At 42.3% G+C, this 16,186-nt stretch overlaps 1 protein-coding gene across 1 annotated transcript; it reads left to right on the forward strand.

The window, feature by feature from the left end:
* Positions 1 to 332: 332 nt before the first annotated feature.
* On the forward strand, positions 333 to 14,832 carry LOC104026492 (BPI fold-containing family C protein). The gene is made up of 15 exons (XM_009481512.1): positions 333 to 438; positions 827 to 938; positions 1,065 to 1,193; positions 2,624 to 2,779; positions 3,578 to 3,641; positions 4,451 to 4,511; positions 5,445 to 5,536; positions 7,430 to 7,603; positions 8,328 to 8,381; positions 9,691 to 9,861; positions 10,413 to 10,480; positions 11,801 to 11,843; positions 12,681 to 12,744; positions 13,528 to 13,604; positions 14,791 to 14,832. Exons 1-15 carry the CDS (start codon positions 333 to 335, stop codon positions 14,830 to 14,832), a joined length of 1,413 nt encoding a protein of 470 aa, XP_009479787.1.
* Positions 14,833 to 16,186: the final 1,354 nt, after the last annotated feature.

A 16,186-nucleotide genomic window follows, 5' to 3' on the forward strand; every position in this document is an offset into this window, starting at 1 on the left:
AAAATTACAGCCTCAAAATTCAGGGCCTCTTCCCTTTCAACAGGATTTTTCCAGGAGGATGTATCCCAAGTGTTTTCTCCACTCCCTATGACAGTGAATAAGCTGACTTTTCTCCTCTACCCCAAGGACCTCTATTTCTCTAACAGTCTGTGCAGAACAGGTCTTTTCCACAGTCGCTGGGCTTTCCACTTAATCCATTCTGGAGAGAAAGCTGGTGTCAGAACAGCTCACTGCAGGGAGGGAAAACTAAGTACAGCCAGCACGTGGCATAGCATGTACTTCTACTATCATTATAAATATTTATTAACAGGTCCTGTAAAAAAACAAGGAAGATGGTGAAGATTTGCTGTTCTCTCCTCCTCTTAAGTTTGCTCAGCGGGCAACTCAATGCCAACCCTGGACTCAAAGTGAGGATCACCCAGAAGGGGTTGGAATATGGTATGTGTGATGTTTTCAGGATCTGGTGGTGGTATTGCATTGAATCCTAGTATGACAGACATCTTGGAGAGCAACAGCAGTGGAATGAAATGACCTGATCACAGGCTATAAAGAAAAGAAAAGTTTAAGAGCACAATACAGCAGATGCAGTAAGCTGCTTAACAGCATTGTACATCATATTGAGGTTCATTTGATTTCAGATATTGACTCAGTAAGTTCAACTCTTGCCATGACTAGGAGTGAGATCTGAAATAGCACTGCTGGGTCTCAAATGAGATACCCTCTTCTTTCTGACCCTGTGTCCATCACATCTCCTAAGCCAGAAGTGCATAACTATAAACTCCCAGCCAGTATCAAGGCAACTGAACTGATCACTGTTTTCCTGTAGCCAAGGAGGTTGGGCTGGAAATCCTGAAGCAGAATATGGAGAAGGAACATTTCCCTGATTTGAGTGGCTATGAGAAATTCGGGCTTGGTAATGTCAAATACAACATCTCAAGGTAAGTATTCTCTCTAGGGGCAATTTGTGTTTGACTGAAATTTGAATCTTGTTTTGTGTTCAGTCTGACTTGTAAAACTCAAACTTTTCCTTTTCTTTTCTCCCTCTTATCTCCCTCATGCACTAGAATACACGTCACTGCTGTTGAATTCCCCAGTGCTTCCATCTCCCTCATACCTGGGACTGGGATAAAACTGGTGATTGGAAATGCTTCTCTAACCATCAATATGTACTGGAATATAAGGACCTGGATGTTGTACGTACAGCCTCATGTGTCCTGGGATTTTTCTTGACGGAGAATATAAAGATAAAAATGCAAAGCTTAGTTTTTCTTGTGACCTCTTCATGGCAAAGGTGCTCTTTAACAGCTAGGAACAGTAACCCAGGAGTACAGACTGGTCTTTGTCAACAGGTCTGCTGGTGGGAGACAGCCCCTGCCCCCTCAGACATGAGCACTGATAAAGAGCCCATGGCTGAGAAGTACCTCTGCAAATAGTAAAGGATTGATGCTCTAGCTGAATGCTGTCAAATTGTCCAGCCTGCCAGCTAATGACACATTTAGAAAAACTGTAGTACGGTGGATCACAGTCCAGTATAATAAACCCTCCCAGTGCAGCTACACTGTTAGAAACCGTGTGCTATGCCTCCAAGAGATACAGTTCAAAAGCTGATAGAAAATGGACAAGCTAGTGGCAATATCCTTAGGGCAGTCTCCACACCTTCCTGGTCCCAGGCTGTTTCAGAGGAAAGAAGTCCCTCTTCTGCACAACTCACATATTTTATATTATATAATACCTATATTGCTAAACTGACTGAATTACAGCAGTCTCTGATCTGCGATTCTGGGCTTCTGCTATCAGGGACAGCAGGGCAGGCTGCTTGCAAGGGAGGGGACCCGGGAGCTGGGGGTGATGGCATGGCAGGAGGGGCAGTGCCCTCACTGGCAAGTACCCAAGACAGGCAAGCAGAGCAGGTTAGTGGCAGTGAAGAGGCAGGTCTGAGGCAAAGCCAGGAAGTCAAGCCAGCAAAGCACCGTCAAGATAACTAAGTACAATGTCGCACACAGGTGTACCTACAACATAGCTCGAGCAAAGCCCGGAGCTCCAATGCAGCTCATAAACCAAGGGTAGAGACCCCCAATGAGGCTTTTCACAGCTCTTTCTCACAACCAAGTTATGAACAACTTGATCCAAAATAACACCGCTTCACCATACTGGAGCTGGTCTTGAGCATGGGCTGCCAAAGCCCTGGGAGGGGTGGGGAAGAGGGCACAGGGCCCATTGGGGCACTCCAGGCCCTAACATGTGTTTGCATTGACCATCCTCAGACACCAATAGATTAGATCCCAGTACAGCTGTCTTGCCCTATCTCATATCAAGCATATCCCAGTTCCCTCTGCTGTGGGCACAGGTCTGGTAACTGAAACAAATTACTTTACAATAGTGAATTATCTATTTTCCCAAATCCATCATTTTCCAAAACTCCTAGCTGGAAATCTGTGTGGAATACTTGATTCTTTGCAGACATATTAGAACCTATTTTTGTTATGAGCAATGTAATAAAAAGCATTCAGATAAACAGCTTCATCTTCAGTGAACAGAAAAGAGTCCATTTAAGAATTAATTGAGTCTTGAATGTTCACTAAAAATATTTTTTCAGTTATTTATTTATTTTTACTTTATGCAGCAAAGACAGCGGAAGAAGCACAGTGTACATTTCAAAGGTGTTTGTTACTGCAATCTTTTCAACACCCCTGGATAATACAGGTCATATACCAATATCACTTACCAGCTGCCGGACAACTTCTGGTGATATAGACATCAAGTTGAATGGAAAAAGTGGGTAAGTGGAAGAGATCTGTATATACTCTGGGAGAAAATAACTGTCAATGAATGGCACAAAGACAACTTCACAAAACAGGGTACCTATTTTGGCGTCTATAGGCACCACAAGTGAGAATCAGGCCCCTAATCCAGTGTTATAATGCCAAATTTGACCATCATCCTTGTATTTGTGCACACTGTCCTTTGAGTAGAGGATAAATACAGCAGCTCTGGTCAGATTGAACAATCCCTTGTGCTTCTTCAGCACCCACTTCGTTCCAAATACTGCTCCACTCTTCAACTCTAGGTAGCAGTTGCATGCTTGTACTATGCTTTAAGTACTCCTAGTCACGGTGCTATCAAGACTGAACAGAACCAGATTGCTGTGTGTTGTGCCTCTGATTACAACCCTGTGCAACATTATTTCATTGTTTTCTTGTACTTCTCTCACTGTCTGAGTACAACTCTTGTCACGTGGGTTTAGGTTTGTTTGTTTGCCTGTTTTTACTTGTATTGGAAGTTCCTAGTGCAGAGACTACTTATTTATTCTGTGTTTGTACATACATGATGGTGGTAATATGAAGAATTCCTTATTCATAAAGATGAATCTACACAGGCTCATTGCTGAGATGCCTAGTGGTGAAATTATCTCCTTTTAAATGGTGGCTCTCTGATAGTTGTTACATTTCAGAAAGCTGCCTTGTGTACTAGAATATCACACTCAGAGGCCATTAAATTAATGTTCTGCAGAGATATCTGATTTCCTGTCAATGACTGTAGTACTTGACCCATGAATTGCTTTCTTCCTTTCCTCTAGCTTTCTGCATAACTTCTTTATCAAGTATCTGAAGAAACCCATTCACAGGAGCTTGGTCACTAACGTAAGCCTTTCAAATTGTGTAGGGGAGGGTTTAAGCAATATGACTTTCACAAGTCAGTGCTGTGAATCTGGCAAAGGAAGAATTAGAAAAATAAGATAGTCCTATTCTGGTCTGATCAGCACAGTCACCATTTTGCCAGACAGAAATGCTTCCAGATACAGTGCCAAGTTCAGGGCCAAGATATTGACTAGTCCACAGCTAGGTTCAACCAAGGCAGCAGTAGGGCCAGAAAATGTAGTTATTTTGCCATTCCAATGCAGAATAAGTCTCTGCCTGTGTACCTACAGGCATCCTGGGTTTGGGGTAATATTTATACTCAGCAGATAAAACATATATTGGGAGATGCACAGAGAAGTTGTAGTACATTACCTGATAGTATCACATATTTAAACTTCATCGTATCAAGGATGTGAGTAGTTCTGAGACAACCTGCCCAGGGCCTCCGAGAGAAGACGGAGCTTGAGATGGCTGTGATTCTGCCTCAGGACAGGGATGTTTCCTGTGAGACCAATGTGAGATCTGTCTCCTTCTTGCGCTATTTAAGGCTGTGGTTTTGTCACCCCCACCAGGCTGCCTTTGGCAATGTCCCACTTCGTTGCCTAAAGGCAACTCTGACATAGGAGATGCCTACATTGCACCAAGTAGAAACCTCGGAGAACCAGTTAGCTGAAGAAAAGCTAGTTTAGGTGTTTTGACAAACAAATGCTGCAATGTGTGTCACATAAGCAGATAGACTTGCTAGCACAGCGGGAAGAGGTGCTTACAGCTCCAAGCTAATCAGGCCATAACTTGAGTGTGCTTTTATACAGTCATGTCCCAACATCAGATCTGGGATCCAGTTAATAGATGAAGACCTCCGATCACTGAATGGTGAGTCACTAGTGGTACCTTTTATTTTTGCTTTCTCCCCCCTGTTAGTGAAATTCTGCAGTTTCCTTAACAGCAGCTGGTCAGCAAAGCCTCCAGGAGAGGTATCAGATCCCACATTCTGTCTGCTCCCTTGCTTACAGGACCACAGTTAAATAAAAAGAGTGGTACTTGGACAAGCAAAGGATATTTCCGAGAAGCCAAGGACTTGGGCACGATTCTCAACTTGTGAATGTGGTAGCATGCACCCCTGTTGTCAGAAATGCCACTTAGAGGCCACAGAGCACCGATGCAAAGGCAGTTTCCCCTTCCCTCCTATGCTCTGAGTCCTCCTGCACATAAGCACTCTACAAGCTGAAGCCTGCACCCCTAGCCTGCCTGGAAATTTAAGTCTTACTTGCAATTTTTCAGACTTGCCAAAGGCAAAATGAAAAAGCTCCTTTGTAAAAAAGCTTCTCACTTTAACCATTTTGGACTAGATTTGCAAGACTTTAAGACACCTAAAGTATAGGGCAGATACCATGTGCAAAACACAAGTACCTAAGCAGATCAGGCACCCACCTTTTCTGGGAAAGTATTTGCAAGTTAAAGGCACTTTGGATGCTCTCAGAACTGCTTGACAAGAAATCCCAATACCTCCTTATGCCCTGAAGCACCATCATGGACATTTCCTTTTTTTGGTCATACCAAATTTATTTTTCCACAATGAGAAAAGATCAGACAAACTAAAGAAGGTGCATTAAAGAAGGTGCCAGTAGAAACATCAAGCCTTAGGTCAGAATGTGTGTTAGGAGGTCCCTGGCTGTGTTTTTCCCTACCCTTTGGAACAACTTGTGTCATTCTCCTTCAGGAACTGACTTCATTTTAAGTGTACATAAAATTCTTTCTGTGCTTTTTGTAATATTTGGTATTTTGCTTTATCTACCACCCTTACAGTCCTAATGCCAATTGATGATTTGGCTAAAGTAGACTACTCCTTAAATACCTTGCCAGCAGTATTCCAACCATTCATTGACCTGGACTTAAAGGTAATTGCCTGTAGTGCTATATGCCAAGATTGCTGTGGGTTTTGTTATTGTGTGAGCCACTAAGATGAACATGATTGCTGTTCTGAACATTAGGACTCAGTATCTGAGAAGACAGACATTTCAAAGCACTATTGCGTTTGTTACTGTAATCATTTTTTAACAATCCTGTTGTCAAATGAATTATTTAAAAGCCACATCTTTTTTTTTTAATTGCTTTTGAGTTGGTTATAGCAAATACAGAGCAGTAAGTGAGTTAGAAGAAAAAAGAGAAAGGGAAAGGAGAGAAAGGGAAAGATATTCAACTTCATCCTTCTCTCGCTGTTGATTAACATCTGGGACTTCTTTGTTCAGTCAGTCAGGGGAAGATTTCTACACATTGCACTAACTAGATGCATCTGCTGTCAGATGAGAGAGGAAAAGAAAGAGCAGGACTATAGGAGCAAGAATTAAGCCTCTGGCACCTTGAATGGGAAGACAGATGACCCTTGAAAAAGCATGGGAGCCCAAGGAGTGCCGCTGAGTTTGAAGGCCTGAAGGTTTCTTTCAAATAAAGGAAAAAAATCTCCTTATGTATTGAAACTAAAATCAGACTACTTCCTAATTCTAAAATTACTTGATTGTTGTTCTGCGTAAGGTGATTTGGTTGAGGGTAGTTATCATCATCATTGTATCTAAGATCCTTAATTAAGTTTAAGATGCCTTGTGCTAGGTGCTCTACAAAGGGAGAATGCAAAGACAGTCTTGTCACAAAAATCCTAGAAATTAAGTATAAACAAGAGACAACAAGGAAATAAGAGGGGCAGGAACACAAAGGAACAATAAGCCAATATCGGTATGGTACACACTGGTCTTGGCACACCAGCTCTACAGCTGCTGTCAAGCTCTTCTGGGTATTGTGGCAACTAGATTTTAAGGAGGGACTTGAGACAGACTAAAGAGGTAATGTCATGGCTGTTTATGTGAGCCACTCTCCCACATAAGATGCAACATGGGGGAAAAATACAAAGCAAGTGACTGTTAAATCCAGCAAGTGAGGATTGAATGGGGAGGTCATCAGCAAAGTGACTCAGCACTTTGTAAGTGTCCTGATAGTCCTTAAAAGGCAGCACAAAATTTAGGGGTAGATGGTAGAGTTGAGAAAATATAGACACACAGAATACATTTGAAATGAAAAATAAAGGGGAAACTAATAAAAGGGATAAAAAAAAAATCTTAACCTCTCATTACCTTCCTCACTTTAAATCAGTTTTACCTTTTTGTTTAATCTGGAGGCATTTGGAAGCATTAGATTTGCAAGCCTTCGCTAGTATCATGGGTAGTGCAAAAGACAACATAGCTGTTTTTAGGATTGTTTGACATAACTTTCCTTTCTCTCATAGGCATTCTTTTGTCTGCACAAGTTACCAACTTGCTTCTGGGTAGAATGAGGTGCTGATTTTGACCTAGAAAGACCTCTGGTTTTAGAGATCCATTTTGTAACTGAAACCATTGAATAGCTCTAGGCAGCAGTTCTCAGATTTAAATTCCTGGAGATGGGGAAAGGAGAAAGTAAGGCTTTTCAACATGGACCCTTAGCCATACTCTTCATGTAATATGTAGACCCTTAATTTAGAGGCTTTGTTTTCTGAGGTGGTAGACTGGCTTCAGTAGGTGATCAGCATCTCAAAAGATAGATCCCAGGTGTCATCTGTGAAGGTGTCCAATCTCTGGAACTTGTCTCCACCACTGCTTGAAAGCACCAAGGCTTCAGAGTGTACTACAAAGCTACATACTCATTTATACACCAAATGAATAGCCTGAGCAAGGGAAAGGAAAGTAGCATTAATTGTCTGTGGTCACATTAAAGTCGTATTTTGACTCTGATTTTTTTTTATCTCTGCCAATATGTTTCAGGGGATAGTCTATCCAGCTGGAAACTATTCTGGCCCTCCCTATGTGGCAGCTCCCTTCACTATCCCAGACCAAAGTGACTCCATGCTCTACCTTGCCCTCTCTGAGTACTTCTTTCAGACCTTCTCATTTGCTTACTACACTGCAGGGGCCTTCAACATCACCATTGCAGAGGAGGTGAGTAGGACACAGAGGAATGGGGTCAGAATGGCTCAGGTCATCCAAGATGGGGCTTTGACCTGCCAGTTGTCAGTATGTGGCTGTATAAAGCTTCTAATTGGCCTGCGAAGTCCTGAGACAGTAGATCATAAATACAAGGCTATTGTTAAGCTCTTTTATTTATGCTGTATATAGATGCCTCAGGTCACAGCCAGGGATGCCAAGTTCCACTGAGAAAGGTACCAAATACTGGCAACTTTGCTACAAAAAAGGTTTTTTGTAGACCTGAGGCATTGACTTTTCTGACATGGACAAAGGATCTACTCTGGAGAATTTAGCAGCCTCAGTGGCTGTTTTCTGAGGGGTCTTCACAGACTGAAAGTACTACAGGGACCATGGAAGCAAAGCATAAGTCAAAGTACAGTAGCTGTGGCTTGGAGGTTGGCAGACTTGGCTAGCCTGTCTCCAGGTGGTCCAGTAAGTCCCAAAATCTATAGATTGCAGCCTAAACTATAATGATATTAAGCATTTGCTTTCCCAGGAAGTATTTTGGCATATATTATTGGGAATCAGCTTTAAGTATACTTAGTCCCTTAAGAATATTTCTGAGAACACAAGGTACAGAATCAAAAATTCATTGAAATTACAGTAATCATACAATCATAATAATGCATTTAAACAAAAGCCGACCATAAAGGCCAAATTTGGTAAACTCCTTTATCTTTTTTTCTTTTTTCTCCAGACTTGCAGCTATTTTAATATAAGCACAGAGGTATTTGGCAGTATCATCCCTGAGGTGAGTATCATTACTTCCACAAACTCTTAGGAAACCACCCAGTGTGGGTGTCAGACACCTCACTGCTGGTGTATCCCAAAGGCTTGTAGGGCCTGCAGGGCTACTGTGCTGGAGAAGCGGGCACACGTATGCCTCGTAACAGCAGAGCAGATGGGCCTTGTCACCTCCAACCCACCCAATGAGTTGAATGACTTGCACTGTTACCAAACTTGGCCCGTAATCTTGCACATCAATCTTTATTCTGGGCACTGTGCCCAAGCCACAGCTGTTCCCACCTAAAACCAGCTCTAGGCAGGAAAAAGCTTCCAGTCATGAGTCCTGCTTTGAGAGACTTCTGAGGGGGCCTCAGGTCATAAATAATGCCTTTCTCCTGCCCAAACCTGCGTAATTGTCTTTGCTTCACTGCTAGCCTGTGACTGACTAGCAGAAAGGAATCCAGTAAAGACCTGGGAAGGTACTGTAGTGGCCACATGCAGGAAACTGAGCTAACAGATGGGCAGGAAACATTACATCTATGGAACAGACAAGGCAGATCCACAGGGTTTCCATATATTTTAGGTGGAGGAGATGAATATAACAGGACAGAGAATATGAGTATGCATGGCTTCCACCAGCCTTCTCAGACAGAATGAGAAACCAAAAATGAGCATAAGAGACCCTGGGCCGTGAATGAGTTGGATGAAATCGGACTTGTGGTTCGAAGAACTTCACATCCTTGTTTGCTTCCCAGATGATACTAAGTTCCTCCCTCAAAAATCTAAGAATGCTCCAAGGGCAGTCATCATATGGTCTTCTCTGTAAAATGCCATAAGCATTGATGCTAATATCCCACCCTTTCTGTTCTAAGTAATGAACTTGGTGAGCCTACTCGCTCTTCAGGCAGTGGAGTGAGGCTCCTCTGAGGACAGTCCAGAGCAGGAACCTGTCTCATGAGATGGGTGAATCTCAAAGTGAATAACTCCTGAGCTCTTTTATTGTGTGACTTAAATATCACGTTCATGTTCTGTTCCTTTCCTATGTTCACAAACAAGTATTTAATTTATCTCAAAGTGATATAGAAAAAATCGTATTCCTAGAGTGGAAGGAACCTTTCACTGCATTCCTGATGTGGACAATACTGATAATTTATCATGACAGAAAACTTCTACAGCCTGCTTGCTTGAAAGAATCCTATGTTAGCAGCTGTCCTTAACCTCAACTTAAGGAACTACTTCACAATGTTTGCTTTGAGAATGAGAAAATGCAGTATTCTGATCTGTTCTACAAGAAAAGCATTCTTCTGTCTTTTTTTTGTCTTGGAACCTTACAGGTATCCAAATACTCAGTTACACCCTACCCAGTGATGTTGAAGCTAATGGCTACTGAAATACCTATCATCAGCTTAGAGCAGGATTCCTTCACGGTAGACATTCAGGGCTCCATGGAGGTCTTTGCTGTTCTGCCAGACTCAACCACCCAGTCGTTGTTCACAATGAACATAGTAAGTACAATGAACAAGGTGATGCTTAACTCAGTGTTAAATATGTTTGTTCATTCCTTCTGTTAAAACTCTGTACAAGAAACAAAGTGCCAGATTTCTAGTACTTAAACATGCAAATTCCTCTTAGTCACAGGTAGTGCCTGTGTGGCCTCACTTAATCTATATGACATTTCTATGGAGAAGAACATTTTCCTATAGATGGACAAAAAGCCAAACATATAGTGACCCTGATTAACCAATGTTTTGTTCTCTGGAATGACAGTTCTGCAGGCATGAGTCATGCCTCTTGGCAACCTGTTCGTTTAACTGAAAATGTCTTTGATTACTGAAATCTCATTACCCACATTTCAGCTCTTGTCAGTACCATTTCAGATAAGCAGACATTTACTGTGTGCAGCCTTGCATGGGCCATAGGCTAGGGAGAAAGTTGCATCTCCATGAAACAGCTTCCGTACATAACTGGGTAGATGGTATTTCTGTATTTGTGACTAATTCACAGCAAGGGTCCTGTTTTTTTGTGTCTGATAATCCGTGGTTTCTTTCTTCTGCAGGCAGCCAACACCAGCATTGCTCTGAATATATTTGACCACAAATTGATGGGCTCACTATGTTTGAACAGGTAATTCAACCTGAGATTGAAAAGATTTCCAGCCATTTGGAAGTGTTAGCAATCCCAACATTAGCAGTTTAGGCACATGATCAGATAACTGTAAGTTAATGAATGTGTTTCCCTGGTGAGTTCATCTGCATTAGATTCTCTAATTCTCTATGTGGCTGTACTTGTACAGTTTAGAGGAGTCAGGAAGCTTCTCTGTGACAACTGCCATAGTCCCCAAGGGACTGCCCACCAGCTGTGGATTGCTGCAGGGTAGTGGTCTCCTTGGACTTCTCTACTCCTGACATCTACTCTCCCCTCTAAGCTAGATAAATGAAGTGTAGAGGGCAGTTATGTTGACCATGAATCATCTGAGAGCTTCCCTCATCCCTTTCCAACTGGCAAGACGCAACTGCTTTCTAGCCCACCTGTGCCACTAGGAAAGTGCAGAGGGGTCCAGGACACCATAAAGAATCTGGAACCCTACAGTTCTCCTATGCTGATGTTCTTATCACAGCAATTCTCCAGCTAACACACTGCAACTCCCAAGGGTCAGAAAGCTGGACACCAGAGGCTTGGGCATTTAGACATCTAACATGTCACATTTTATAGAGAGAAGCTCTGTATACCAGGACCTCACAGCTGGGAATTTGGACCCTGACTTCACAAAAGTCCCTTGGGAAGATAGTGATAGGGTTAAGAATACGCAGAGTTCGTCAGTGCACAGAGATGTTAGGAATTTAAGGATAGGGCTGTTAGCATTTTTTGGAGCAACATTCAGAAAGAAAAACCTAGAGTGTGCTGAGAGCTGGGATGCTGGTTCTGTGCAAACTCAGAAAATATGTTTTGAATACGTTTGGATACTTGAATATGTACTGAATAAGTATTTGAATTTGGAAACAGAAACATTAGCAACACAGCCATCAGCAGCAGTACCATAGGATGAACAGAATTTTTCTTCCTACCCTAGTAAGACTCACATCATAGCATTATGTAGATGTACCAAAATCGTTGCAAAATATCTGAGAGTGTGCAAGTCCTTGATGCTAGCCCTGGTAAAACCGATTGTCAGTAGGATTTCCAAAATACAGCACAGAGGGAGAAGCGCACTTACATTGCTGGCTACAGCCCTTCTAGCGTACTCTTTTGCATGCATGCTCAGCAATGCCCTAAGAAAACCACCTCTTTCTCTATGAGGCATATGCACTGTGTAAAATATATTGCTTCCAAAGTCTCTTTACAGATGTTTCTTAAGGCCTGGAGCTCTACAGCAGTGACTGCACATGACTAGAATAATGTGTGTTTATCCTTTCTAGTGACTTTTGTTTCACTTCTTTCCCTCAGGCTCCAGTTCTCCCTAGCCCACTCCAATGTTGGCTTTTTCGAGGTAAGCGGATAGTTTAAGCACATAGGAAATGGAAACCAGGATTATCATTGATATCAAGGCTAAAGAGTAAGCAGCTAAATTTTATTTGTATTTCTAAATCATTTGGCTTCATTCCTCGGTGGCTCCTTTCCTGTCTTCTGGCAGCCACCTCTCTGCTGTAGACTTAAAAATATATTCTTTGGGGCAAGTTAGTGCTCTGAAAATGAGATATTCTGTAGTTCCCCTGCTTGGTGAATCATATTTTATCAGTAAGCAGAGAGATCTCTCAAATCACAACGGTGAAATGCATAGTGGTAATCTGAACTGTAGCAGCAGACGGAGCAGTGTGCTGTCTAAGCGATCATATGCATGACTGAGGCAGAGGCACTCCACGTAATGGTGCTCATCACAGATGCTCAGAATTACAGCAGGGAATGGGAGCCAAAATACTCATCTCAGATGCCTGAAATAGTGCAGTTGTAGGATTACAGGGGAAAACCCTGCCTCCGCAGAGAGTCATTTAATTCTGAGTACAATCAATCAATTCTGAGTAGCTGAAGAGAAAGGATTAAAACTGTTCTGGTCCTGCTTTGCTATTGGCAATAAATAAAGGAAATAGACTGTTTTAAATGAAAATGTTGTCCAAGCCTGATGAAAGCCATTTGCATTTTGCATCTCACTTCCTTTGCATGATTCCAAAGACTTAAGATCCAACGTTCACTTGAGCTTATGACTCTTTTGGGCCAAATGAGAGCTGAAAGTTGAACATGAGCCTACTAACTCCATCCAGGATTAGGGCATGACAGTTCTACCGCTATCAGGAAGAGATGTCTAACTCAATTTTCTTGTCTGTGGCAGATCTCGCTTCTTGAGAACATCCTGTCTTACATTTTACAGACTGAAGTAATTCCATCAGCTAATGGTAAGGCCGTATTTCAAAGCATCAGCTAAAAGCTTCCAGTGGAGTGGGTGATTCTAGGAACTTCTACTGACTTTCTACTTAAGTTTCCAGTTTGCATCAACTTGAGTGGAAAATTACCATCAGTCAGGAAGCAGTGGAAGAGGAAGATTGATCTGTAGGGGTGTAAGTGTGCCCTCTCACTGGCACTGTTCTGCAAAAAGGGCTTGGAAACTCATAATTCATCTGCCTTCGCCTCACTCAAGGTGGCCCTGATGCATCAGTGAGAAGCATGTCTCCCTAGCCTGCACACCTGCCTGAGGCCACTGTGTGTGAAATGTATTCCTCTTTATTAGACCAGCACAGGGCTTTTGCCTCTCATAAGTCTTATTTAAGGCCCTGGAGGGAGACATAGCTTTGCGCCAGCCCTCTGTACCGGGGTGAACTTCACCTTCCTTAATTAATGGAGACAAATGGGAACAGGTTCTAATGATGCTAGAGCTGTATTGACAATCCCTCAGGTCATTAGGGACAAATCACTGAGTATGTAATGTGTTGAACATGAAATGCCTTGGTTTGGCTGCAACACTCTGCCAAGAGAAAATCATCTGTAATTCTTTTTCCTCATTGGTAAATGAGCATCGTATCTACCTCCCAGGGTTGCTTGTGAAGACTAAGAGGTTAATTGTTGTAAATGACCTAGAAATCTCTGGATAAACAGGGTTGTTGAAGGACAGGTTATTTATTATCTTTCCAATGCACACCTAAGTCATTGTGTTTGTCTCCTTTTTTTTTTTTTTTTTAAAGCTAAACTGTCAAAAGGATTCCCTCTTCCCAATCTGGCCAATGTTACCTTGACGAGACCTCACATTACAATTGTACAGGTGAGATCTTGACACTCTTATGAAAGGTTATCCCTTATGAAAGGTTATCCCTGGGTTGCTTTGGGTTTTTTTTCTGCTAGGCATTTATTCACCTTCTGTTTGAACACGAAACTTGCTGGATTTGAGCTAGTTAGGCAGTAAAAAGCCCTGGCATTAAAATGATATCTGTAATAATGGTAAAATCCTATTAGAAACAAATTTATCTTTCTTTGAGAGGAAAAGTTAGAACTGAGTACATAACCACAGAGTGATCAAATGCATAGCTTGCTCAGCCTTGCAAGTTGCAATTCAGTGTGAAAACAGGTTTACCTTTAAGATTTTGTTCAAGTTTGGCCAATCAAATCAAATTAGAGTTACTGTGATCCACACAGTCCTGCTGGATTTAACAGGAATAGTTGAAATCCAAGAGGGAGGTGAATTCAATTTTGTACACCTAGGATGACTGGATTTTGTTAATAATTGATGATAATGACTGAGGCCAGTAGTCAAAAGTAGCTAGTGAGCTCTCAGAAAATTAAAACTAGGAGTGAGAGAGGACACAGGAGAATTGCTATGCCCTATCAACATGAATGGGATTCCTATTTAAAAGCTAGTTCTGTAGTCTCCACTTCCAGCCCCAGTCTATTGGCTATGGTCAATAGGAAGAAAGACAATTCTTCCCTTCTTCCCACTTTTCACATATAACCATATTAAGACTGTGATGGGCTGCTCTCTGCAGGTTCATTGCTCTGTATGCACTGACAATGGGGGAGGCTTTAAGGACAAGTTTAGGTTAGATGGCTAATTCTTAAGTGGCTCAAATCAGGTAAAAAATAATCCTACCTTGTGATAATTGCCTAGTTGCCTCAAGGCTCAGATGAACTTTCCTGGGTAGGCTGTATGATCTTTAGATATCCCTTCTGTTGCTAGCGTGGTGCAGAAGGATAGCACCCAGTGAAAGATGGGGCTCTTTTGCAAAGTTCAAGGGAAAGATGGGGCTCTTTTGCAAAGTTTAAGGGACAGAGTTTAATAAAACTTGTTACTTCCAAGGCTCAGCTGTTCTCAGTAGATTTTCTGACCATAAACACCAGGATCAAGTTGAAATTTAAAAAAAAAAACAAACCAACCCACAACAAAACCAACCAACCAAAACAACACCTTCATTTTGTAATTCATTGCACTTCAGTGACTGTTCTTCTTCCCACAGGGATACGTGTTGATTTCTACTGATGTCCACTACAAACACTAAGGGAGAAGAGAGACCATTTGTTAAGCACGAACTTCAAATCAATAATGTGACTCTGAAGGCTAAACACTGTCCAGTTCTGCTGAAATGTGTAACTTGAGCTCTGACAGGGGCAATGTCATCCTGGTTGGGGGCGAGGGGGGGTGCAGGGAGGCAAAGAAAGCTGATGGAATGGTTAGGCTGTACAGTGGTGGTAACAAGCCGACCCAGAGGAGAACATATGACACATGCTTGACGTTATTTATTCTGGAGTTTAATTGATGCAAAAATGTTTTTAAGATTAATGCCTCTCTTGAAATACAGTCTTGTCTATACAATACCACAAAGGTGCTGCAGTCTCTCAAAAGAAGGAAAAGTACATTGTCAAAATGCTGCTAGGGCAGATATGCCTGCTAATCTGTTTCTACTGTAATGATCTTAAATATCTTCTTTCTGAACATGATGCATTAACTATGAAGTGAGACAGCAGACTGGGAACCCTCTCAATTACAATGGGAACTAAAATCTTTGCAGTGTCGTAACTGAACTCTTAACATAAATCTTAAGAAAAATGCAGAAGCAGTTCAGGAAGAGACACAAAGTGGTACTACTACTGCCTTTTACAGTCCCTCTCTCCCTGTGACTCCTCAAATCCTTGTGTCGGTCATGTCCCCTGTTTAGCATTGCTTGGCCAGGTTAGATACATTTAACTCCTTGAATGTTTCTGTGTAAGTCTTATAGGTCTAATTGTCCCACATCTTTCTCAATGTTTCTCTGGATTGAAATAGTTACAGATAATTTACTTCTTACTTCATTTTGGTATGTTGTCTTACGCTCTTTCTTTCTCTTACTTCTTTTTCAAAACTTTCTCATTAGTGTGCAAATCTGAACACAGTTCTGTGGAGGGATATGCCTGCCCTGCAATGCTTAGGTCGTTGTGCTTGGCCAAACCTGGACGGGAAGCTGGCTCAGGCGTCCCAAAGTAGCACCAACAGGGGAGAAACAAAGGCTGGGACATCACGGCCCACTCTGTTCTGCTGCTTTTTGAGCCCCAAACAACTCCCATGCAAAGCTCCCTTCTCCTGCCGTGGTGCCCAGACCCTAGCCATCCCCACGCCTCTCGCTCCTCAACAGAAGCCCTTTTCAAGCCAAGACCGAACAACAAAAAGCTGTTTCCCTCATGCTGAGAAACACAATTGATGATGGGGTGCAGGCAGCTTTTGCCTGACTGTAGTTGAGCAAACTCTACCCATCCACCTGCAGCAGAGCAGTAGCTAAATACCCCACAGGCAGAAACTCCCCTGCCCCGGGACGACAGCACGGACAGACACGCAGCTTTCATTAGCCGCAGGCACGTGAAAAACCACTTGTTCCTTCC

Source organism: Pelecanus crispus, chromosome 1, assembly GCF_030463565.1.
Source record: "Pelecanus crispus isolate bPelCri1 chromosome 1, bPelCri1.pri, whole genome shotgun sequence".
NCBI classification, from domain to species: Eukaryota; Metazoa; Chordata; class Aves; order Pelecaniformes; family Pelecanidae; genus Pelecanus; species Pelecanus crispus.